We start from the raw sequence: 24,229 nt of genomic DNA, 5'->3' as shown, positions 1-24,229 counted from the left end.
AAGTAAGACGACAGAAAAGAATTTTGAAGAAATAAAAGCCAAGATATTCCAAATTTGAGGGAAAATACTCTCCTAGAAATCTAAGAACTCCAAGCAGGTTAAGTATCAACAGAACTGAGTCTGAACACAACACAGACAAACTTCTGACTATCTCAAAAAAATAAAGGCAGAGAAGTGAGACGTACAGGCAACAGGGACCTGGAAGACAGTGGAACAACAGCTTGAAGAAGTAGGAGGATGGTTACACACCTGTGGTTGTTCCTAGTTTAGAATAGGTGTGCAGTTCGGCAAAGCACGCGATTTAGTCTCCCTTCTTTTGTGAGCTGGTCAAGAAACCACGGCACTGGGACATTCCTTAGAAAGGAAGGAACCAGTGGTGCAACAGAGGGGTCCGCAGAACAGGGAAAACGTCAGGGATGGCTAATTCCTGGATTCACTTGTCCCTTTAGTCTGTTGTTCTATAAAATTAAATGACGTATATCTGGTTTTGCTTGGCTTATTCAAGAATGTAGGAGAAATTAAATCTTAAATTTTAAAAAGAGTTGAAAGAAAAAAACAGGCTGTCAACCCAGGATTTCATACTTAGAGAAAACATTGTTTGAAACAGAAAAATACAACCATTTTCAGGATTCAAAAGCAAGGCCTCCACCGCCAGTCGCTACCCTATAATGACCAGGTAAGTGCTGCACTAGAACGGGCCTCGGGAGGGCACGGAGAACACCGGGAACAGTAGAGAAGTAGGGACAAGTCAGAGATGACATTTTCTCTTCCTGTAATTGAGCTTAAAAACAACTGACAATTTAAAGCAAAATTAGCGTTCTTTAAGGTTCGATCTCTAACTATATATGAAGATATGCCAACAAACAAAGCAGGAAACTGACACGGCGCCGGGAGTGACCGTCCCCTATGCTGATCCCTGTCCTGTCCAGTAGGAACAGCTCTCCTGTGAAGGCCCTTCCCCTGACAGTTATAATCGCCCATATTCTTTTCAAAGCCAGTCTCATCCCCTGTGATGTTCACAAATAAATCGATTTTAATGTAAAGTGTCAACCACGCATGTGAGAGCACCCATTCTCCTACATGAGTCTGACTACCCGAGGGGTGAGCTTCCAGGTGCCCCACGGCCCCCTCAAGCCCCCACCTCCACAAGCTGCTGTACCTCTGTCCCGGAGCCCGGTCCCGGGGAGTCCACTTTCCGCTTCTTGCGGGGCCCGATGGCTGCCAGCGCGGTGAGATTGGCGTCACGCTGCCTCATCTGCGCCAGCTCCTGCTGCTGCATCTGTGTGAAGAGGAAACAAGGATGGTCACCTCATGCGTGTTTCCTGCTCTCAACAAAGTGATTCACAGACAAGGGATTGGCACAAATTTTCTAAATTAAAATTATGTTCATGTTTGGACCGTTTTTTGAACAGAAAGCATATTTTGCAATCAGAAAAACAACAAACCAAGTGGCGCTCATCGCACAAAGCTCAGGACAAATTTACAAGTACAGACGGAACGCACCGGTGAGAACGTGCACTAGCTCTGAAGTGGGCAGTCAGCTCCGAGACACCTGGGCAAGCACTTCACGCGTCTACAGAAATGCTGCCTCGCCAACGCCATCACTAACCCACTCCCCAAGCACGTTTCGGGGGACGGGGACAGGTCCCAGCAGCTGAGAAGGCTCTCCCACCCCAAGAGCCCCTCACCTCTTTCGCCTTCTGTTTCAGCCTTAATTGTTCTGGATCCTCTTGTCTGGAGCGAGACTATTTTTCAAAGAGGGAAAGAAGAAAGATACACTATGACCTAAATGCTCACGACATGGCAACACCGAGGTCGTGACAGGAGGCACACTGTTTAAATGCTGAAAGCCAAAAGATGAAAATCTGTGTTGCATGTCACAGAAAATAAAACAAACATAATTCTTCAGAAAACAATACCGATTTGGACATAAAAACTAAGATACAGTCTCTGATGTGCCTACTGGTTACAGGGACCTGACTGGGTAGGACACAGGACAGGCGCCAGGATGCGCCCTGCCCCACGTGCCATGGCTCCTGAGGCCTCGCGCCCCAGCCCCATTCCTGATTGCACCCCAAACACCGCTTCAGCGCCCTAGAAACCCCAAGGGCATCTGTCGTCCCAGGATACTCAGGAGCACTTGCCTTGGCTGCTCGCATTAAAATCTCTCTTTCCTGTTCATCTTTCCTCTGTTTTTCAATCTGATCGAGTTGTTCAAAAAACTTGAGCTGAGCCCGAACATCACTTGCCTGCTCATATCTGTCATCATCCTACAAAGAAGGTAAAAATGGTCTTTTGATCAACTGGAAACCCAGCTGAACAGTCTGCACCCCTCCCCGGTCCAGTGCCCACAGTGCCACCCTGCAGGCCCCGCACCCGATGTGCCCCCACGTTTACACAAGGAAAGGCGCGGTGAGCTCACGGGGAGTTTCCACTTTATACACTTCGCTATGTGTTTGTTTTTAAGTAACATTTAACCACGTTTATAGTAACAGAAACATTTTCAGAGTAAAACAGCTCCGTGCTTTCATTTTAACAGCTGCTCTGTAGGCACTGTTGCCGGCCTATCTTGCTCCTCGGTGCCTGTGGGACAGCACTCGCTGGAGCGCAACAAGGATGCATGCTGACCACTGCTGTGGAGGCCAGGCCTCTGGTGCAGGCAACCTCAACAAAACACAATGGGTGATGTTCCGAGTCACTGAGCAGACTGGAGCCCCCCATCTGCAGGGTTAGTTGGAAACCCCTGGGGGAAGTGGGTGCCAGACCCCATCCATCATGTCCAAGCTGAAAGTCACCTCCACCTCTGCCCCCGCCACAAATCCCTCCATCCCCAGCCTGGGGGACAGAGCACCTGAGAGCACTGTGCAGCCAGGAAGTGGATCTTCCCCACACCTAGCTCTACAGGGGACCTGGAACAAGCCGGCGGGGCTGCCTGCCTGCGCTGGACAGCAGGACGCTGGGTGCAGAGAACAGCACGTTACCTTATGAGAAAAGTTCTTCTGCTGAGCCGTTTCTGATATTTTTTCCACGAGGTTCTGTAGCCTCTGTTGTGTGGCGTGTGACACGTAACTCACGACATCGGGGTGCAGTTCCGTTATGCCGTGTTTCTTACCTGGGGGTCAGGCAATAGTTCACGCATTTAAGCACTTCTTTCTCACCACTTGCTGCCTTACGCAGCCTTGGGGCAGCCCAGGCAGGCCCTGGGCAGAGCACCATCACCACCGACTTCGTCGAAGGTACAACACAGGCAAACCCGTGGTGGGGAGTTGCTGGAAAGGGCAGCTTGACCCCGACCAAGCACTAAAGTCATGGTGCCCACAAACCCACGTGGGGACGCAGACACCTGTGACAGCCGTGAAACAGGAACGTACCTATTTCCAATATCCTTCTCTGCAGAGGCGCTGGCAGGAGGAAGGTTTCGTCTTTGCAGGACCGTGTAAGCGTGCCCACCAACTCAGAGTTCGTGGCTAAGATCCTTGCACTTTCCTCCGATAGGTTTACTCCAGCCATTGACGCCACATCGTTAATGTCATCGTCGTCCCTTCAGATAAGAACAACAGATGACTGTGCCGAGCACGGGCTGCAGCAGAAGCGCATTCAGGTGGTTCCAACTTAGGGGCAATGAACAGGTGGAGGGAACAGGGGAGCCCTTGGAGAAAGCGCGGTTAACATCTCCCCAGGCACGCGTCCGCCATGTCTCATGCTCGGTGCTGTCACCTGAATGAGGAAGCCTAGGGGTCTTCTTTGACAGTGACCCCGGTCTTTGAAAGAAATACCCATTCAGGGTCAAGCGGGCGTGAGTCTTTGCATATGGACGGACGTGTGCACGGGGCTCTCCAACAGTCAATGCCAAGTTCACAGTAAAACCCAACACACTACTCACTGCTCGAGGAGTTCCCCCAAATGGAACTCTTTTTTAAAAGTCACAGAGCATTGCCCTAGCCAGTTTGGCTCAGTGGATAGAGCACTGACCTGTGGACCAAAGGGTCCTGGGTTCAATTCCAGTCAAGGGCACATATGCCAAGGTTGCAGGCTCAATCCCCAGTTAGGGGGCATGCAGGAGGCAGCCGATCAATGAGTCTCTCATCATTAATGTTTCAATCTCTCTCTCCCTCTCCCTTCCTCTCTGAAATCAATAAAAATACGTTTTAAATATAAGCATAATCAATGGACACAAGACACTGGGGGGTAGAGGAGGCCGGGGGAAGGTCAAGGGGGGGAAAAAAGGCGACATATGTAATACTCTTGTAATACTTTAAGCAATAAAATAAAATTTAAAAAAAATAAAAATAAATACATTTAAAAAAAACAAAACTGTGCCCATTTTACTTTAAAAAAAAAAGTCACAGAGCATTGCCCTAGTCAGTTTGGCTCCATGGATAGGCCTGCAGACTGAAGGGTCCTGGGTTCGATTCCAGTCAAGGGCACGTACCTTGGCTGCAGGCTCCTCCCTGGCCAGGGCCCTGGTCAGGGCTTATGCAGGAGGCAACCAATCTATGTGTTTCTCTCACATCAATACTTTTCTGTCTTTCCCTCTCCCTTCCACTCTCTCTAAAATCAATGAAAAAATATCCTCGGGTGAGGGTTAAAAATGAAAAAGAGCATCAATTTATGTATCACACAATCACAGACCCTGAGGAGAACTGGAGCTCAGTATGAAGAACTCCTTCCTGAACCACCTGAGGGTACACTGCCGCCCCCACACTCCTACTTGGCGTCCTCGCCGACAAGGGTACTCCTGAGAGAACCAGGTCGCATCACCAGCCGCGCTCAGACCCGCCCAGATCGGCGGACTGTCCCAGGAGTGCCGTCCACAGCAGAGGTCCTATTCACAGGCACGTCTGGCATTTTACTCAGTGTCTTCAGCCTCCTTAGGCCTGGAATGCTCCAAAGCCCTTCCTTGATCTCATGCCCTTCACACTTAGGTCACAGGCCACTGGTTTTAACGTGCGTCCTTGTTTTCCATCTAACTGATGTCCGCTCGTGACAAGATGCATCTTTGGCAGGAGTTTCACACAAGTCATGTCCGCCACCTCCACAGGGCCTGAGTCTTGCTGGTCCCTTACTAGCGTGTCCTCCAAGCTCCAGCACCATGGTCCCTGCCCGGCTTCCCCACCACCAGGGTGCTCTGCGCCACCCCCTTGTGGCTGGACGTGAGGACCTGTGTGTTTGTGCACCTGTGTGCGCTCTGAAACTGGGTGTCCCATTCCTCATAAACTATCAGTTATTCATTTTATGGGCTCCTGGCTTCTTGTCTCTGCTGTGAGCACTGTCTATTCCTACAGACGTGGCCATCAGGAGGGAGGCCACTCTGAAGACCTCTGTCTGTGAGCTCTGACCCCTGCCCGTCCACCCTGAACACTGCTCTCTGACCTAAGGAGATGCGCCGAGCCCACCTCAACTTCCCCTGACCCGGCCTTTTCCAGGCACCCTGGTCACTGCAGGAAAACAGTTGTCAGAAGATGAGATCTGAGCGCCCGGGTGCTTGCTACCACCAGGTGTCACTGCTCCTGGCTCCTTGGGTGGGCAGAGCGAGGAGTTTCCACCTGCTACTTCAGACCTGTCTACACTGCACCAGGAGGTGACACCACCATGTCCCATTTCAACCCGACACCACAGGTCCACTCAGCTCGCTCTGTTCTGCATTTGACTCCCTTCCCTTCCCTTCCCTGCCAGGGAGAGGCCCAGGCTTTCCCACCTTCCATCCACTCCCAGTTCTGAGCTGCAATGACCTCACCTCCCATCTCCAGCACCTGCCCCCTCCCCACACCCTGGCGCTGCCCACGAGCTGGGCTGCCCAGGCACATGGCCCCTCGCCCTGCTGCCACTGGCCCGGCTCCAGCCATCTGATGGCTGTGGGAGGGAAGGTCCCATGAAAGCCTTCTGACCCGAGACATTTCCTATGGCTCCATCACGACGGTCACCACCACAGCCCTTCCTCTGCCCCAACAGGTTAACTCCACCACGAGCAGGCTCAGAGCTGCGCGTCAGAGACCCCATCCACATTCTGAGGGCCCTGAGGTTGAGAGCAGGGCGAGTGAGGCACCCCGGAGGACTGACGCCCTCAGAGTACTGGGCTATTCAAGACCATCACAATGGCTTCTCAAGCAGAACTCCTTACCGAAACGAGCCTCCCCCGGGCTCCTTGAGTTTATTTTTCTGCGCAGCAGCTGCTTGGGCCGAGACAGCAGAAAGAGCTTTGGTTCCAGGTAACACAGCAGGTTTCACCACCGGGACTGCAAAACAAGGGACCCAGGAACCCCGATGCAGGTGCATGTGCACTGTGCCCGTGCCCAGCAGAGAGTCGGGGAGCGTGTCCCCACCCACCACAATAAAGTTCTTAAAAGCAATGGGTTTCTAACCCTAAACCACAGGCAAGAGGCTGAATGGCGTCTCTCAAGCCTTTACTCGCTGCACCACACTGACAGGTGAAGGCTGACCGCACTGAGTAGTCAATGCCACTGAACTGGACACTCAAATGGCTCAAATGGTCGCTTTTGCTGTGTGTGTCCCAAAACAGTAAGAAAATTGGAAGACAGGACCTTCAGTGAGTGCCCCTGGGCCTGCGGCCTCACCTGGCTGCAGTGGGTTCAGCTGGATCTGCTGGGGTGTGGTCAGCACGATGCGGTTGTGGGGCTGCCGGAGGGCCACCATGGGCGTCTGCGTCAGCGTCACCTGCGGGGGCCGGATCAGTGCTCCGGGCTTGGGCGGCTGCTGGATCACCTGAGGCAGAGCCACGTGCCCATGAGCACTAACAGCACCGGGTTCCCAGCTGTCCCCCGCCGTCCTCCTGCCATCGCCCGGCCAGGGCAAGGTCAGGCTGCGAGGACCACACCAGCTTCAGGGCAGATCTGCACCGAGGCGGCCTAAGACCCAGTGTGGGGAGGCTACTTCCCCCACAGGTCAGCGGCGGTGATATGGCCACCTGAGGCTACAGGTGAAGTTTTTGTTTCTCCTCCACATTTTCTCTAAGAGGTGAGGTGGCCTTTTAACTGGGGGGAGGCTAGATCTCCGACATCCTGCCCTGAACTGTCCCTGAGACGGCCTGAGCCTGGCCCCGGCGGTGTGCCTGCTCCTCTTCCTGCACGGCCTGCATGGCTCTGTCTACCTGAGACTCCTGCCACTGATCACGTGCTCGTCTCTGGCTCTGCTCCCCATTTACTCATCTACCTGTCCAGTCTGCCCACCTCTTCCGCGTCCAGCCTCGGTCCGACCTCCCACACGGCAGCACTCCAAATCCTGGCAGCACCGACTATCCTGCAGGGGCCAAGCGACACTGTGGCCGCTTCTAAAGCCACACAGCTACAGTCCATGTGGCCTCGCTCCACACCTCTGAGGCTGAGAGTTTCAAAATCCAGTGTCTGGCCCTAGCCGGTATGGTTCAGTGGTAGAGCGTCGCCTGAGGACTGAAGGGTCCTGGGTTCAATTCCAGTCAAGGGCACATGCCCAGGTTGCGGGCTGGATCCACATTGTGGGGTGTGCAGGAGGCAGCTGATCAATGATTCTCTCCCATCACTGATGTTTCTATCTCTCTCTCCCTCTCCCTTTCTCTCTAAAGTCAATAAAAATATATGTTTTTAAATCCAGTTTCTGAATTTTACAAAGGTAACCTGGTGGATGTGTTCTGGGGCACGCACAGAGGGGACAGGGTGGTACCCTAGCATCAAACTATTTCTGCACCGACACCTGTGAAAGCCCATGCTGTGCAGGATGAGTAAAGTGACGCGCCTCGGGCCTTCAGGTCAGGTTTAGCCTGAACCTGGGAAAGCTTCCAGTTTTCACATTTACAAGCTTCAAGGAAACCAGTCAGACTCGGGTCTGGCTGCCCACTGCTGACCACTCCCCGCTCCAACACACACACACACACACACACACACACATGAATCTGCACAGAATCCGGGGAAGCTGAGTGCAAAAGGGTCCCTGCTGGTCGACACAGCCTCTGTCTAAAGCCAGGGAACACCGGTGGCGTCACCCACACGCTCGCACCAAAGGTCAATCTCTGAGAACGAATGGCTTCCCATCAGGCTCTCTTCAAGAGAACCCAGCTTTTGTGAAAATCAGCCCTAGGGGTTGCCAACAGGGCAGCTCTGTACCTGCGCCTCATGAAAGGAAAGGAAGTCTGCCCCTTGGACTGAAAGGAGCGTGGAGCTGTCACATGGGCACCTCCGGCCCTGACACTACTCACAACCTCCCACCACCGGGTCAGCCTGCTTCCTCACCACCGATCCAGGCCAAAACCAACCTGTGCAGGTGAGAGAGCCCCACGTGGATTTCATTGCGCTCTGGGTTACCATGTTGCAAAACACACTACTAAATGCCATGAAGTCTGGGTTGTGTTTTTCTGTAACTGGCTTTAGAGAAACAAAATCTCTTTGAAATTATTTTTAAAGGCCCCCAATCTGCCTATGGGAGCAAAGACAGCCTTTCTCCAGCTGCAAAGCTCAGAACACGGAATCCAAACTGGCAGTAAACGAATGACAGCAGCCTGCCACTCCAGCTCCTGGAGCCACTGAGGCCCAGACTCGCTGCACACCCAGGCCCACACTGTGAAACAAAGGCTCACGCAGCCGCCTGCTCATCCAACACCAGCACACACTGTCTATTTCTTGTATGTGAACCATTGCTCCCAATCAAAGGTAATATCCAGCTAAGAGTCACTATAAACTCACCATGTCCCTGTAAGCCAGGATCACCCCCGATACAGGTGCTGGATGGACAGTGGGTGAAAGCCAACACACTAACTTCATGCTACTGAGGAATGAATCACAGAATTGTGGGGCCCAGGCTGCTGGCTTAACCATGGAAGCTAACGCCCAAGGCTGTCCTGCAGGCTCCCTGAGCCGAGAGGCAGGCAGGGGTAAGGGGCTGTCGCCTGCATACCAGCGGCGTGGGCTGCCCCTGCTTGCCAACGCCAACCTGTGTGGGCTGCGTGAGGCTGATGACAGGGGGCTGGAGGGCGCTGGTCACAGTGGCCGCCGTCTTCCCGGCCGTGCGCTGGACGGAGCTGCTCAGCACCACGGCTGTGAGCGCAGTGGTGGCCTGCGGGGCAGGCGGCTGCTGCTGCTGGCTCTGCTGGATGAAGGCTGCGGAGTCAGGCGTCAGCTGTCTCAAGGCGGGCAAGCTCCTCTGGGTGAACACAAACACAGGGTCGGCAGGCAGCACAGCATGGGGTCCCCTCTCTGAAACTCAGATACACCCCATTCTGAGGTAAAGTTCTTGAGCTCAAGTGCCGGTTTTGCCAGCCAGTGTGTCTCAGTGGGCTGAGTGTGCTCCCCTGCACTAAGAGGCCACAGGTTGGATTGCAGTCAAGGCACATGCCCGGGTTTGCAGGTTCAATTCCCAATAGGGGGCATACAGGAGGCAGCCAATTGATGTTTCTCTCTCATTCATGTTTCTATCGCTCCCTCTTCCACTCTCTCTCTAAAATAAATACAAACTTTTTTTTAATAGTGTCGGTTTCAGAGCTTAAAGATACCTCTGGTGTGGGTGGCAGCCTCCAGCACTCACTGACCCTGAGCCCAGAAAGATAGAGCAGCACTTCTGAAATGCTCTAAGAATGCTGTGGCACCAGAGATTACCTAAGGGACAACCGCTGCTGTGGAACCCTGGGTCTTCGCTGGGGTGGGTGTCCCATCAGCCCTCACGCTCACGGACAATCCGCGGGTCGGCCCTGTGCTTGGAGTGGGACGCCCGAATGCCAGCAGTACTGAAAAGCATCTAAGAGGGCACCGCACATTCTGCTGCAGGCGCTTTAGGCTTTCAACACAAGGTGCCAACTGTGCCCACGCCTCCCTCAGAACAGCACGGAGGTGGACAAGGGCTTTGCCGTTACCTTCAGGAAAGGCACAAGGTAAGGTTGAGGTGAAGAATTAAGTTCCCGGTACAGCCGGCTGGTGAAATCTTCCGCTTCGATTTTTCCATCCTTAAAAATAAAACTCACATGAAATTCCTGCAGGACTGAAAGTTCGCACACACACCTCTTGAGGCAGTGCTACTCTGGTCTCCTGGTCTCTCTGCCAGGTCTGGGCTGACAGAGGCAACAGGAGAGTCAGTGTGCCCCGTGCTCAGGCGATATGGGCATCCCAGGTGTGTGCTGACCAGCCCACCCCCGATCTCCCTCACCCAGCTGTCACTCAACACTGCCCAGCCCTGACCACATGTCAGGGCATCCTGCCAGGAGCCAGACCAGCCTGAGGGAACCTCACTGGCACAGTCAGAGCTGCGAGCGCAGGCACAGAGGGGTCAGGGACGCCTGTCCTCAGGGACGACACTTTCCCCCCGAGGCCCCAAGCCTCGGGGAGGAAGCCCCGCAGGGGAAGGCTCTGCAGATCCCAGGACAGGCTGCCGTGTCACGCGCGGGACAGGGCTGGTGGCGAAGCTCTTACCAGCAGGTGCTGCACCAGCTCCTTCACGTTCGCCGCCGTCTCTGTGGACTGTTTACCGGATGAGGCCAGCTTTATTAACGTAGACAGAAAGTTCTTACATTTCTTCACGTTTTCCATAGTTTCCTGCATTCAAGTAAAAAGACACCTGTGAGAAAGTCTTACAGGCAAATGCCCATCATCACCCTGAGAACTGTTTCTTCTCTAAGTGCTCTCCTAGCCTGCTGGTAGGGCATGGCCCTGGCAGGTGCCCAAGGAGCGTGCCCAAGGACACCTGGCCATACAACCAAAAGAGGCCCGGCTCACACTTCCCTCAGCTGCCAATTCCCTCCCTTGAAACGTAACAAGGCGAAAACCACAAAGGTAAAAAGGTGACTCCATCAGATGGTCCCGGCATGCTGTTCATCACAAAGAAGAACCGGCATCTCCCTGATGCACAGTGAAAGGGTTACAGTGCACCACAACTACTAACGCTGACGGAACTACTTAGCAAAGAAACTGGAAAAAGCCATAAATAAAGCGGGATCCCAGTTTGAAGATTTATGCACATGCAGGGAACTACTGAAGTGTAAACCCAAATGGGTAAGAGTGCTGTTCTATAGACGCAATGCACACAGTCCATGAAGGACTGCTTCAAACACTACTGTCTGGGCCTGTCACCATGGGGAGCCCTCTACACACGCTGTCCCACCTGAGGGGTGCACGAGACGGCACTCACCGTGGCAGCTGTGGAGGTGGTGGTGGCCCCCGGGACAGTCCGCTGAGGTGTCCCCGTCTGAACAGCTGTCGCCGTCCCAATCGAAGCTGTCTGGGCAGCACCACCCAGAACAAGCTGAGGCTGCAAGATTCCAAAATACAAGGTAAACAGAGGCTGCAGGCAGCAGCCTTAGGTCTGAGAAGAGAGCTCCCTGTAGGGGTGGGGCCCCGCTGGCCAGGTGTGCTGGGGGACACGCACCCTGAGGACCTGCAGACACAGCGACAGGCCAAGCCTGAGCACTGCTGTCCTCAGCACCTGAGAAGCAGGATGGTGCATCTCCAGCAAAAACTGATAGAAACAAAGCCAATCGCTGGAAGAACCTGGTGCTCAGGAGTGGATTCTGGAAGTCACATGGTGACCAGTACCAATGGCCTTTTAATAAGCAAACTAGGTCTCATCCTCAGAAAGTTCAAAAACTAACTGCAATGGGAAATGTCACCACCTGGTCTGTACAGAGCCTGGTGACAAGTCAGCCCTCCTGCAAGGCGGCTCTGGGAGGGAGTGGGCTGGGGTCCTGGCCCCTTCTGCCGCCAGACCGGCCTTTTCCTTGCACTTCAAGAGCGAGTCTCATCGTGAAGTATCACTAATGCGGCTGGGGAGCAACAGGAGAAATGGGTGGGAGTCGGTGAGGAAGCCCCTCGCAGAATGAATGGACAGCAGCTCCAGCCTCGCCCGAGGTCAGGCTCCTGACCGACCATGGTTCTGCAGCAGGGTCGTGATGCCAACATTAACTGGCTTTCTAACTGGTCCTCCAATTTATAATCTAGCTTTCAACATTTTCCCTCCAATTTTTAAAATGTCCCTTTCTTACGACTTCTGAAAGTAGGGGCAGTGCAACCCCTGCGCACGCCTCCGGTGTGGCCTAGTGCCCATTAGGGAGCTGACGCAGTCCCTGTATGGACGCCTCCAAGCTCTCGGGTGTCCCAGTGGCCCCAGGCTGTGGACACCAGCTTTGGGGAGGCCTGGGAGCTGCAGGTGGTGACGGGCTTTACAGTCAGTCTGTCTTCTCTCACTTGTAACATGAAGCATGAGTCATCACTGTTGTCGCCAGCAAACATCAAACTCCAATCTCAGGGAGGAAAGAAGGAGCAAGCCATGGTTGCCATCTCGGGGCAGCGGGGCTTCTTTCCTTCACACAGGGGCCTGTCCCCACATTTGCTCCTGCTGGCCCCACCAACTCCCACTCACGAGACACATCCAGACTGCACAGAAGCGGATGCCAAGCTGACCGTGCCTCCTGCTTTCTGGAAACCCTTTCGCAAAATGTAGAATCAGATGCGCCAACCAGACAGAAGCCCAGGCTGAAGCCTGCATCCTGGAAAGTCCCCCACACCTGGACAACCCTTCCCGTGTTTCAGACAACACTGCCACTCACTGCAGACGCCACAGGTAAGAAAGAGAAGACAAGATCCAGTGGGGAAGAGTGTGGTGCTGGGCTGCTCCAGACCCTCTACCACCACTGTCCCCGCCACCACTGGGCTGTGGTTCCCTCATTCGGAAAAACAGGATAGCACCAACTGCCACGGGGATCAACACAGACCAGCAACGCAGCAAAGAGTCACCCTGGGCCACAAAGACACCTGGTAAAACCTGGCCAACGGTGCAGCACCTGCACTCACAGTGCACGCTCACCAACACCTCACCCCGCAGCTTGAGCCATCTGCTTTGTACACTCTGGCCTGTTGGCCCCAGCCAGGTCTCCTCTGCTGTGACGGGAAGGGCCAGCCTGTCCGGGACACCAGAGGCTGAGCTGTCGAGAGCATCACAGCCCATCGCTGTGATAAGGACACACAGTAAGACCTGAGACACAGTCAACGACAGCACTGCCACCATCGGCGCATTCACGGGGAGACAGGTGCACACACAGACTCTCTGCCCTAGGCTTTCCCTGCTCCAGAGATGCCTTACAAGCAAATACTGATCAGGTGACCCTTTCCTTCTTCTCTGGCAGGGGCAGCTTTCAAAGTGCTGCTGGTGCTCAAGTCCGTGCGGCTTTGAGGAAGAGGGACCCAGCCACAGCCTGTGCTGTCGTCAGAGAAGAACCCCCTTTTTCTACACCTTCCTCCCAAAACTCTGCCTTGAGTCCCACACCCAAGTCCGTGCCTGGTCCCTGCGTGCAGGACGCCGGGCCTCACCTGCACTCCGGGTGAGCGCTGCAGCGCGGCGGCCGGCTGTACCGTCGTCTGGGCCTGAGACACCTGCTTAATTATGGTCGTCGGGGTCACCTGCCGGGCAATAATAGGGGTCCCAGGTGCCTGGAAAACAAGCAAGACCCATCTAAAAGGGGCAACAGCGTGAGAATTCCCCGCCACCCCGTGCACCCAAAGCAATCCAGAACACAGAACCAGTGCTCAAGTGCATCCACAAGTTCACTCGCAGTTTCCTCAGAGCACCCTAATTCTAAATGTCTGTTTCCAAAGTAAAAGTGCAGGCTCCCCATCTTTGCTACTACAATGAAAATGCCTTAGACTTCTTTATCCAATCAGCATGGTCCTTGAAAAACACATGTACCTGGGAGTGGTCCTGTGAGGACTTCTGTGATCTCGCCCACAAGCACTAAAGAGTGACAACGGCACTAAGAAGTACGTGTCCCCTGGGTCTAAGACCAGTCACACTAGCCCCATGGGAAGCTCGAGTCCTGAGCAAGGTAATGATGAAGTTGGTTTGAAAGGAGATGGACAGCAAATGCTGATGGTCACACGGTGATATGCACAGCCAACAGCTAAAGTGAGACCACAGATACCGTACGTCTGCCTCACACTGAACAGAACAGACTGGGAAACTGAGCCGTTCCACTCAGCGAAGGGGCCCTTGTGGGTCTCCCAGCACACAGAGCCGCTGCTGCAGTGCAGGGCGCCACCCAGGGTACGCGCTTGGCATCACGGAGAAGGAGGTCTCCGCTTCAGTCACTAGCCACTCACTAGCTTAGAACAGAGGAAGACGCAGTGGACAGGAAAGCCCCGCAGACAGAGGGAACGGGACAGTGCGGACACGTGCCCACAGGAAAGCATGACACGGACACGGAACCCAGACGGGGGCAAGCCCTGCCGGCTCTTCAGCATCGGAGCCTGCCTCCCGCCAGTCTCCAGTGCCTGTGTGTGGGGAGGCAGCTCTGCTCAATGCAAGTGTGCCAAGTCCTCTGTGCCTCCCTGATGAAGGCCCGCGCTCACGCAGTACCTGCTCTGCCCACTAGCTTAGCACTGCACGTCTCCGCCCAGCCTGGGACCCAGCTCTGTGGTGTAAGCACTAGCACACTGTCCACTCCACAGGAAGGAAACTGAGGCATGGGAAGGTGGAGTCATGGAGAGAGGGCAGCTCTCAGGGACTCAGAGCCAGCTCTTCCCAGCAGGGCTGTCCTGGATGCCAGGGTTAGCCACCCGGTGGTGGGGCAGGACACCTGCCACACGCCCTTGGCAGGCGCAGGGTGTACGCATGACTCACCTGGACGGTGGAGATCTGGACAGGTGGGGCACTTGTGGGGGTTGCAGGGCGGGGTGCCATGGTGGTCTGAGGCTGGGCCTGGGCGTGGGCCTGGGCCTGCATCTGGGCCAAGGCCTGCTGAGGGATCATTAACAACTGCCCGTTCTCGCTGCGCACGAGGACCATACCTGGGGACAAAGGACATCTGGCGTCAGAGCCCGGGAAGCAGTGGCTCTATGGGGCGGCCTAGCAGCTCTGAGGAGAAACAGGGCCGGTGGTGAAACACGGAGTCACCGGCCTCTGACTGACATGCCTACCAGACGGTGCACAGGATGAGGACACGCACAGGGCAGTTTCATGGATTCAAAGAGCAACCAACTGACGCCCAGCCAGTGTGTCTCAGTGGTAGAGTGTGGACCTATGAACCAGGAGGTCATGGTTCGATTCCCAGTCAGGGCACATGCCCAGGTTGCAGGCTCAAACCCCAGTGTGGGGCGTGCAGGAGACAGCCGAACAATGGATGATTCTCTCTCATCACTGATGTTTCTCTCTCTCTCTCTTTCTCTTTCTCTCTCTCTCTCTCCCCCCCCGAAATCAATAAAAACCTATTAAAAAAAAAAAAAAGCAACCGAGCCTTCCGTCTGTAAGCCAAGTACCACGGCTCTGCCAGCCCCACTGTCGCCCCACAGCCACCCCACAGCTGCCCCACACTGGCCTCGGCATGCACCCACTCCAGAGGAAGCCAGCGGGGACGCCAAAGGCCTGGCAGAGTCCCCACAGGCACACACTCTCCCCGACACAGATTGCCAAGTGCTCAGGAGGTGGTGGTGTCGAAGAGAAGTCAGAGATCCCGCTGGAGCCGCAGACCCCAGCACTGCCCAGCACAGTTCCCTCCATCCTGCCCGCACTGGCCCTGTGACCAGGGGCAGCTGGGGCCTGTCCTGGGAAACCCCAAACAAACTTCCCCTCCAGCACATGGACCCTGTAGCACCCACGCACCTCACCTCTCTAGGTGTGGGCAGCAAGGTGCCCATGGCTGACCAGAAGGGGGCCTCACAACACAGACAGACAGAGAGAACCACTCACACAGCACATGCTTGAACTCCATCACTGGAAAGCAAATCCAATCATGCAGGTTGAGCATTAATTTTAGCTTCAAAAACCAGCAGCAATCATAGCACAGACGCCATCAGACACATAACACAAGTGTCTAAGTTCACATTTAATTCCATGACAATCAATGATGGAGCTTCGAGGAGAACCTGCACTCTTCCTCTGGTGGGGCCTCAGCACACCACTGGCCAAGCCCTGTCCTCCCCTCGGGCACAGCTGGAAAGGGTGCCCTTGGGAAAGGAAAAGCCAGGGCGAGGGCGTCCTGTGGGCGTCATACCCTCCTGAGTCTGACCGGTGGCTGAGAAGAGCCTCTGAAGGTGCTGGGCTCTGGCTCCTTCAACACCCATCAGGTCATCAAGAAACAACAGGCCCCTCCCTGGACTCACACCTACAAGGCTTGATCCAAAAGAACCACCTTTATGCCCACTAACATCCCTTTTAAAGTAAACCACGCTGAAATTACAAAAACAAAACAAAAACCAGGCTGTGGAAATCCCCCAAACCAGGGAGCTTGTTAGGCAGGCAAGGCAGGAGCTGGAGGCAGCCATGCGGGCCACCAGAGCTGGGGTAGGACATCAGGGACTGCCCAGCCACTACTCAGGTCCACACTCTGCTGGAGCCCGCAGAAGAGAAAACATGGCGAATTCCCTGATGCCATCCTCCCAAACCCACCACTCACTCATCACACTCCCTCATCCGTCCACGTGGGAGCCTACTCCTCCCTTCCGGACACCAAGAGTCAGCACTGGCGGGACAAGGACCAAATGAGCCTTAGCAGTACCCACACTTAACACCCAATGTCACCCTTGGTAATATGGCAGTTGATGTATATACTCTAATTAGCAGATGCTTTATTGATTAAAAAGGTACATCCACAGAAAGTTAAAGAAATATTTAAAGAATAAATATTCATGAAACTGCAGTGTGGGTTAAAAACTAATGAAGTAAGACACCCTTTCCAGGGCTGGCTTTTCTCAATAAATCTCAGTTCCATTCATAAAAAATAAAATAAAAAAATAAAAACTAATGAAGTAAAAGTATAAGTAAACATATGCTGTTGGCAAATTGCCTGTCGTTAGAACAAAAGTCAGGAAAGGGATCACAGGTCCTGCCAGAGTGATGTGACCTTAACAGGGGACGCAGCTTCTCAGGCACTGAAAGTATCTGCAAGCCAGCCAGTGTGGCTCAGGTGTTGTCCAATGCACCAAGAGGTTGCCGGATTCAACTCCTAGTCACAGCAACAGCCCAGGCTGCAGGTTCGATTCCCTGTCAGAGTGGTTGCGCGAGAGGCAACTGATCAATGTTTCTCTCTCACACCAATGTCTTTCTCTACCTCTCCCTTTCTCTCTCTAAAATCAATAAAAACATGTTTACATATACATATCCTCCTATATAATAAAAGAGTAATATGTAAATTGACCCTAACAGCAGAATGACCAGAAGGACCGCTGGACCAGTCACTATGAGACCATTGACCACCTCTCGGTCCCTTTCCCTGGCCAGCAGGCTCTGATAGCCTGATGGCAAACAGAAAACTGGGGGTGGGTGGCGGGGGACGCGGGCGGCAACTCGCGGCAGGGCAACTCGCAGCCGGGGCGGGGTCAGCAAGTGGACGGGAACAGCTGACCTCTCAGTCCCTTCCCCTGGCTGTCAGGCACTGATCACCCAATGGCAAATGGGGAACCGGGGGTGAATGGTGGCAGGGGCAGGGAAGATGGCCCTGATCACAGGCCAGGCCTAGGGACCATACCTGCACACGAATTTCATGCGCCGGGCCTCTAGAGTATGAGTGTATGAGTGTGTGTGTGTGTGTGTGTGTGTGTGTGTGTGTGTGTGTGTGTCTCCTATGTAATAAAAGCCTAATATGGAAACTGACCGAATGGCGAAATGACCGGTGGAACAACCAGTCGCTATGATGTGCACTGACCACCAGGGAGCAGATGCTCAATGCAGGAGCTGCCCCCAGCCCGCAGGCCCCAGGCCAGCCAAGGTGGGTGCCAGCGGGCGCCCCCCCCATCACCCCACCAGTTACCCTGCAGAGGGAGGCGACCAGCAGCGGCAGGGGGCAGGGCCGGTGAGCGGGTGGCACCAGGCCAGCCAAGGTGGATGCCAGCGGGGGCCTCCTGATTGCCCCGCCGGTTGCCCCACAGATCAGCCCTGATTGCCGGCCAGGCCTAGGGACACTACCTGTGCACAAATTTCGTGCACTGGGCCTCTAATATATATATATTCTAGAGGCCCAGTATACAGGATTTGTGCACTTGTGGGAGGCATGGCCTGTGGGGATCAGCCCGCTATGGGAGCGTCACTCATCCCGGTCAGCCGAGCGGCGCTCCCACTATGGGAGTGCACCGGCCACCAGGGGCAGCCCCAGCATTGAGCATCTGCCCCCTGGTGGTCAGTGCACATTATAGTGACCAGTCGACTGGTTGTTCTGGTCGTCCTGCCATTCGGTCACTGGGCTTTTATTATAGAGAATATCTGTGAGTGGATAAGCAAGAGAAATGACAAATGCCCCTGGACATACAGGCAACGCAGGAGGCTGTAGAAAGAACTGCTCTAACCTGAAGGCAAACTGTGGCTCCTTAGGGGAAAGAAAGTTTGTTTGCATTCGTGGGGGGTAGGCCTGCAGGCTGTAATGGGTGTGCTTTCCTCTGCCTTCCCTAGATATAATGTATCACAATCACAGGCAAAAGTCAGACACACTGTGGTGGCCTGGGGGGCATCCCAACACCAACAGCTGCATCAGTGCATGTTTTAATGACATTATCACAGTTCGGGATCTTGTGAACTGATTATAATCACTCATTTCAAACAGACGCACAGCATACTAGTTACAGTATCTATTCATGCAAAAGCAAAGAAACACAACTTTGCTTCAAAATGCAACTGAAGAATGTTAGAGAAAAGGTTATGAAGAAGCAATAGCCTGAGTTCACAGACAGCTCCTGGCTGGGGACATCGTTCTGTCCTCCTCCATCAGGGAAGGGACCCTGCAGGTATGGCCCACTCCCACCTTACAGATGGGGCCACCGAGGCCGGCGGAGGAGTGATTTCTCCCAGAGTGCCCAGGGCAGAGGCTGGCACACCCCAGTGCCTCCGGCTCCACACATACCCTCTGGGCTTCACTTCCACAGTGACCAAGGAGGGCTGTATACCATGGACCGTATTCTTCCAACCTTTACATTGGGAAGGAGAAGGCCACACCTCACACAGTAAACAACTTCAACTTCAAAGGATCCTTCAGATTCACCTTCCCACCAATGGGGCCCATTCCAGGTCAATCCCCAAACACCGTGAACAGGGGTGCCGGAGTGTGGCCTGGGACTTTGCTGCGTGATCAAACCACCTCCGCCCGGCCACCCACCCTCAGCCCACAGAGCCGTCCTTGTCTCCCTCCTCTGTACTCAAGCCACCTGAACCAGAGCAGCCCATCTCCACGAGGAGTCGTCATGATGCACCCCGATCAAGCAGACACAAGACAACTAGGGTTTCGTTTTGTTCATGATAGAAAACAAGAAATGAGGAACCAGAACCTCCTGAAACACCCTGCCCTGTGGTTACCAGGTGCACTCATCCTTCTTCCACTCTGCCCAATGTCCACATTGCCGTGTGTGCTTTAGTAACTGTGAAGAAAACTGGGGCCATTTTGCTGATGTTCAGTTTTTCATTTTCTTCTTTTCACTTTTTTTTTAAAAAAAAAAAAACACATATTTTTATTGATTTCGGAGAGGAAGGGAGGAGATAGAGAAACATCAATGATGAGAGACAATCATTGACTAGCTGCCTCTTGCATGCCCATACTAGGGACCGAGCCCACAACCAGGGCATGTGCCCCGACCAGGAATCAAACCATGGCCTCCTGATTCATAGGTCGCCAATCGGCCACTAAGCCACACTGACCGGGCTTCTTTCTACTTCTTGTATCATAAGTAATTTCATGTCATTCAACATTCTTCAAAAACAATTTTCAGTGGCTACAGATTTCATCCAAAATGTATGTTTAATGTCCTTCTTGGTGAAAACTCGGGCTGTTTCCCTTGCTCGTTATCAGGAAAGCTCCAGTTTTAAAGGTACACGTGCTGCCTCACACCCTCCTCCGGCAGTCAGAGAGGCGACACTGCAGGCCAAGACGGAGCTGTGTGAGCTGTGCGAACTGCGCGAGCTGCTCACTGATACAGCCACCTGTTTGGGAGGCCAGCGTGGCCCCACCAGGGTGGGATGTGGCACCAGCAGCGCAGCGGGCAGCCCAAGGCCACCAGGCCACTCCCATCTCCACCCAAGCACGACCACTAGGTCTTAAGGACTGAATGAGCCCTCCCCTCCCTGACTCATCAGATTTCAAGGAACACTCAAGTGTTCTTACCCAGTTACAGCTTTTCTGATCCTTCTCATGCCAATATGTTTTACTGTCTCCGGAATGAAAATCTAGGTCAGCCCAGCTGCACTGCACAGTGGCCAGGCATTTTGGGACTTGCCTGGCCTCCACCTGGAAGAATCCCGCGTCACACGCGTCAGCATAAGTTTACCCGCCACAGCCCCTCACACACGCTGTTCTCACATGCGGTTCAGGGGCTCCCCCAACCCTGGGAGAGCACATCACCTGGGAAAATAGCCCAGGCGTAATGACAGGAGCAGGGACCAGACTCCTGCACTCCCCCTCACCCCCATGAAGGTCCCTAGGCTGTCGCCTGTCAGACAGCAGAGAATCTGCAAAGACAATGGTACAAAAGGCAGGGCCTCTGCAGGGAAACATGGGCAGAAGGAAGCTGCCCCTAAACACTGATGCTGACACCGAAGCAGCCAGGAAAGGGACTATCTGAAATACTCGGAGAATCCGCTCTGAGGCTGCCCCGCGGAGTCCTGACTGCCCAAGGGGACTCTCGAGGACGTCCCTGTGGATCGGGAGGAGGAGTCTGGACAGAGCCAAGAGCCCAGGAGGACAGCTACCCTCCGCCCACAAAGTCCTTCCCACCAGACTGTCCTCCTCAGTTCTGTGCTTTCAGAACGGAATACAGTGTACTTGGCAAATACACTTCTGCACTGGTTTACCAAAAACCCGCTAACTTCACCTTTACGATAGCTCACATCGTGCTAGGCACAGTGGTGAGCACACGTCACGTCACCCCCTGACCAGGAAGAGAAGCACCACAGATTAGGAAGTGCCCTGGCCCCTCCCTCTCACCCCTCAATGGCTGCAGGGCCCCTCACTCTCCACCTCAGTGGCCCTGCCATGGTTTGTGACCAGTCTGCTCAGGCAGAAACCACAGCCCCTGCAACTCGCAGTCAGGCAGGACTGTCCATGTGTCACAGCCACGACCTCCACGACGGCCAGGCCCTCCCACAGTGCAGGCCAGTGCTGCCACTGCTTCAGCTGAGGCTCCAGAAGTAGACCCAGGACCCCCAGGCAGGGCCTGCTCCAGCCTCCACCCTGCTCAGTGGAGAGCACTCAGATGTCCTTGGCGACAGCACAGGGTTCTGTCCTCACTGCCAGCATGCGGCTGTTTCCAGCCCTCGTCCCACCAGGGCTGCTTTGGGCCCTGACACCTCCCCACACACATGACTTTAGGAATTTAGCTCCTAAATTCTCTTCAAGTACAAGTTAGCTTTAATTGACTAATACACTTTGCTAAGATTACAAAATTATCAATGTGAAAATGTGCTTACATGTAACATACAATTCAAGTGAGTGAGAGTGAAAGTGTATTTGACTATGAGAGTGTGTGTGAAAATGTGTGTGTGAAGGTGGGTGGGTGAGTTAGACTGAATGTAGGTGATGTGCGTGGGTGTGAGTGAGTGTGTAAGCAGCTGGTGCTGGACGCAGCGCTGTTGTGAACTACCACCGAAAGCTCAAGACCCACTGGACGCCCGTGCCCACAGTGCGCTCGCTGCACACTGAAGATGTGGGAGCCACATGGCGTTTTGCCTAACGACCCCAAGAGCACAGACCAGCACAGGCTGGATCCCGCACACGCCCACCCATGTCAGCTGTGGATTAAGTCGCTTAGATAAAATGGTCAGGACAGGTGAATCGGGGAGAGTACAGAACTGTCCCCTGGAGGCCTTTTGTATGAGCCTGAAGTCTGTCAAAATACAAACAAGCCAGAACATGCTTTGCTCTCTAGGGACACAAACTCAGGTGGCAGGAGCGGGGTTTGGGTGGGGGCAGGGGAGGTGCGGGCAAGGCAAGCACGTGCAGTCCCAGTGCCTGACTCATGCTGGGGCTTGGTGATGAGTCCCTAGTGGCCAGACCCCTGCTATCTCGGTACCCTAGGACCTTGTGCCCCCAGGCACACAGTCTCAGTCATTCAGTCCTGGGCTTGGCCCCTGACCTCCAGGCCTGACAGTCAAAGAGAAAACACTTTCATCAACCAGAGGACTGTAGGTGGCCAGGGGTCAGCCAGGATCTGGACAAGCGGGGAGAACAGAGTGCTATGGGTGCGTGAAGATGATGTGGGCATGTGGAGCTGGCCAGGCAGAGGACAACAGTATGCCAGGGAGAGGGGCGGGGGTAACTCGGGGTGACAGGCCACAGGGGCACCAGGCACACAGTGAGCAGCATTGTAGCAGAGGAGCCACACCCACACCTCCAAGCACTAGGGGACAGTGGCTATGTGCCCCTTAGTGCATCCCTGGAACAGATGCAGTAACTGGCTTCAAGGCCACAGACGTCACCTGAAAGCTACACAGATGGCTTCTTCACATAAAAGTGTAAGGCTAACTCACATTTGCTTTAGGATGTAAATAGACACATAATTTAAAATAGCCCAAAATGTTAGAATTCTTTTCTGTCATGTAATAATACTCGTAATGAAAGCTCCCCCGCCTAGCGGTGTGCATTATGACTTTTTCTTAAAATCGCCGTTTGGTGGCCCATTTATGCCCTGTCATGAGGGTGGGTTGAAGGAAGCTTCCCTCGGGGACACACACTCTCGGACGTCACCTCGGGAGGCCTGGGCACAGCGGCATCACAGGAAAAGCACCCAACTAGTCAACAGCATAGTGCCTTTCTATCTGATGTGCAAACCACACCCCTTAGGCCAGCTCCAAACACGACCAGAGTAAGGCAAACAGCCCAAAAAATAAGAAGCAAGTGTCAACCTGGCTGATGCACACATAAAGAATTATTTTTCTGTACTATAATGCTTCCAAATACTAAAGGTTAGAAAAGATATCTGAAATAGCTGATTAAAACAAAAATTTTAAAAAACACACAAAAAGGCCCTGACAGGCAGACCCCGCCCATCTTCCTCCCACCTTTAGGTGGGGTTTCCCACCCCACACCTGTCAACATCACGCAAGCAAAGCCCAGGGCAGCGGTCGGAGAGGAGGGTGGCCTAAGCCTCAGCCAGGAGGACACCTCATTTATCATTTCATAGACAACACTCAGTCTTGATGAGACTTAGGGCCACCGCGGTTTAAAGCAGCAGGTCCCCTAGAGCCGTGGTCGGCAAACCGCGGCTCTCAAGCCACATGCGGCTCTTTGGCCCCTTGAGTGTGGCTCTTCCACAAAATACCACGTGCGGGCGCACACATACAGTGCGATTGAAACTTCGTGGCCCATGCGCAGAAGTCGGTATTTTGTGGAAGAGCCACACTCAAGGGGCCAAAGAGCTGCATGTGGCTCGCAAGCCGTAGTTTGCCGAGCTGCAGATTGCTGACCGCTGCCCTAGAAGTCCTCAGGTGCTGTGTTTAAGAACCTCACTACAGTGCACAGGTGCACGCACAGGCATCCACCGAAGAATGAGCATGAGGACAGGAGGAGGACCCTTGCTGGCATCACACATTGCCACGCAGGCTGACATTTTCAATGAACAGGTCTAGAGTACAATTTCTGAAAACTCACCACATTAGACTGAAAGAGAACAATCACGTGAGCATCATATATGAAGAATGGCATTTCACAAGATCAGGCATCATTTGTGATAAAAATCCTCACCAACTAGCAAGAGGAGGAAAGTCCTCCACCTCACAAACAAAGGGTGTCTCTGAAAACCCAGACCTAACGCAAGAGGTGGGAAAAGAGGCACACACGTCCCTTCTCGTTGCTTCTGTTCCACGTGCACTGGAGGTTTCAGCCAGGCAGTACGACAGGAACAAGAAATTAGAGGGCAGACGATGCAAATCAGGAAGGATAAAGTGCTGCAGACACTATGCTTGTCTTCATAGAAAATCCTAAGAAAGCTACAAAACTGCTACAAGACCCGATATGTGAGTTAAGCAGGGTCACAGGACTTAAAGTCAGTATTTAAAAAAGATATTGTATCTTAAATGTTAACAACAAATAACTGGAAATTTCAATTTTCAAAAAAACCATTTATACAACATAAAAATGACTGTTTAAGGATCTATTTCACAAAACATGCAAAGGACAAACACTGAAAACTATAAAACAATGCTGGTGGAAACTCTGAAAGATCCAAATAAAATGGAGAGGCTTACCATGTTCATGGATCAGAAAACTCAATACTGTTAAGATGTCAATATCATAGATCTAATACAGTAGGTCCTCGGGTTACATCGGAGATCCATTCCTACAGGCGACGTAACACAA

At 53.6% G+C, this 24,229-nt stretch overlaps 1 protein-coding gene across 1 annotated transcript in view; it reads right to left on the bottom strand.

Annotated features, from left to right (window-relative positions):
• The window catches only part of TAF4 (TATA-box binding protein associated factor 4), a 61,278-nt gene that overhangs the window by 13,423 nt on the left and 23,626 nt on the right, over positions 1-24,229 (bottom strand). The window contains exons 3-15 of the mRNA XM_059705156.1: positions 14,584-14,750; positions 13,278-13,397; positions 11,104-11,223; positions 10,389-10,511; positions 9,836-9,925; positions 8,884-9,129; positions 6,576-6,723; positions 6,122-6,236; positions 3,372-3,541; positions 2,982-3,112; positions 2,145-2,270; positions 1,689-1,745; positions 1,160-1,279 (exon numbers count right to left, since the gene is read on the bottom strand). Coding sequence (XP_059561139.1) covers positions 1,160-1,279; positions 1,689-1,745; positions 2,145-2,270; positions 2,982-3,112; positions 3,372-3,541; positions 6,122-6,236; positions 6,576-6,723; positions 8,884-9,129; positions 9,836-9,925; positions 10,389-10,511; positions 11,104-11,223; positions 13,278-13,397; positions 14,584-14,750 — 1,733 coding nt within the window. The remainder of the gene's footprint in view (positions 1-1,159; positions 1,280-1,688; positions 1,746-2,144; positions 2,271-2,981; positions 3,113-3,371; positions 3,542-6,121; positions 6,237-6,575; positions 6,724-8,883; positions 9,130-9,835; positions 9,926-10,388; positions 10,512-11,103; positions 11,224-13,277; positions 13,398-14,583; positions 14,751-24,229) is intronic.

This window comes from Myotis daubentonii, chromosome 8 (genome assembly GCF_963259705.1).
Source record: "Myotis daubentonii chromosome 8, mMyoDau2.1, whole genome shotgun sequence".
In the NCBI taxonomy this organism is placed as follows: Eukaryota; Metazoa; Chordata; class Mammalia; order Chiroptera; family Vespertilionidae; genus Myotis; species Myotis daubentonii.
This window is presented reverse-complemented; position numbering and strand designations above follow the sequence as displayed.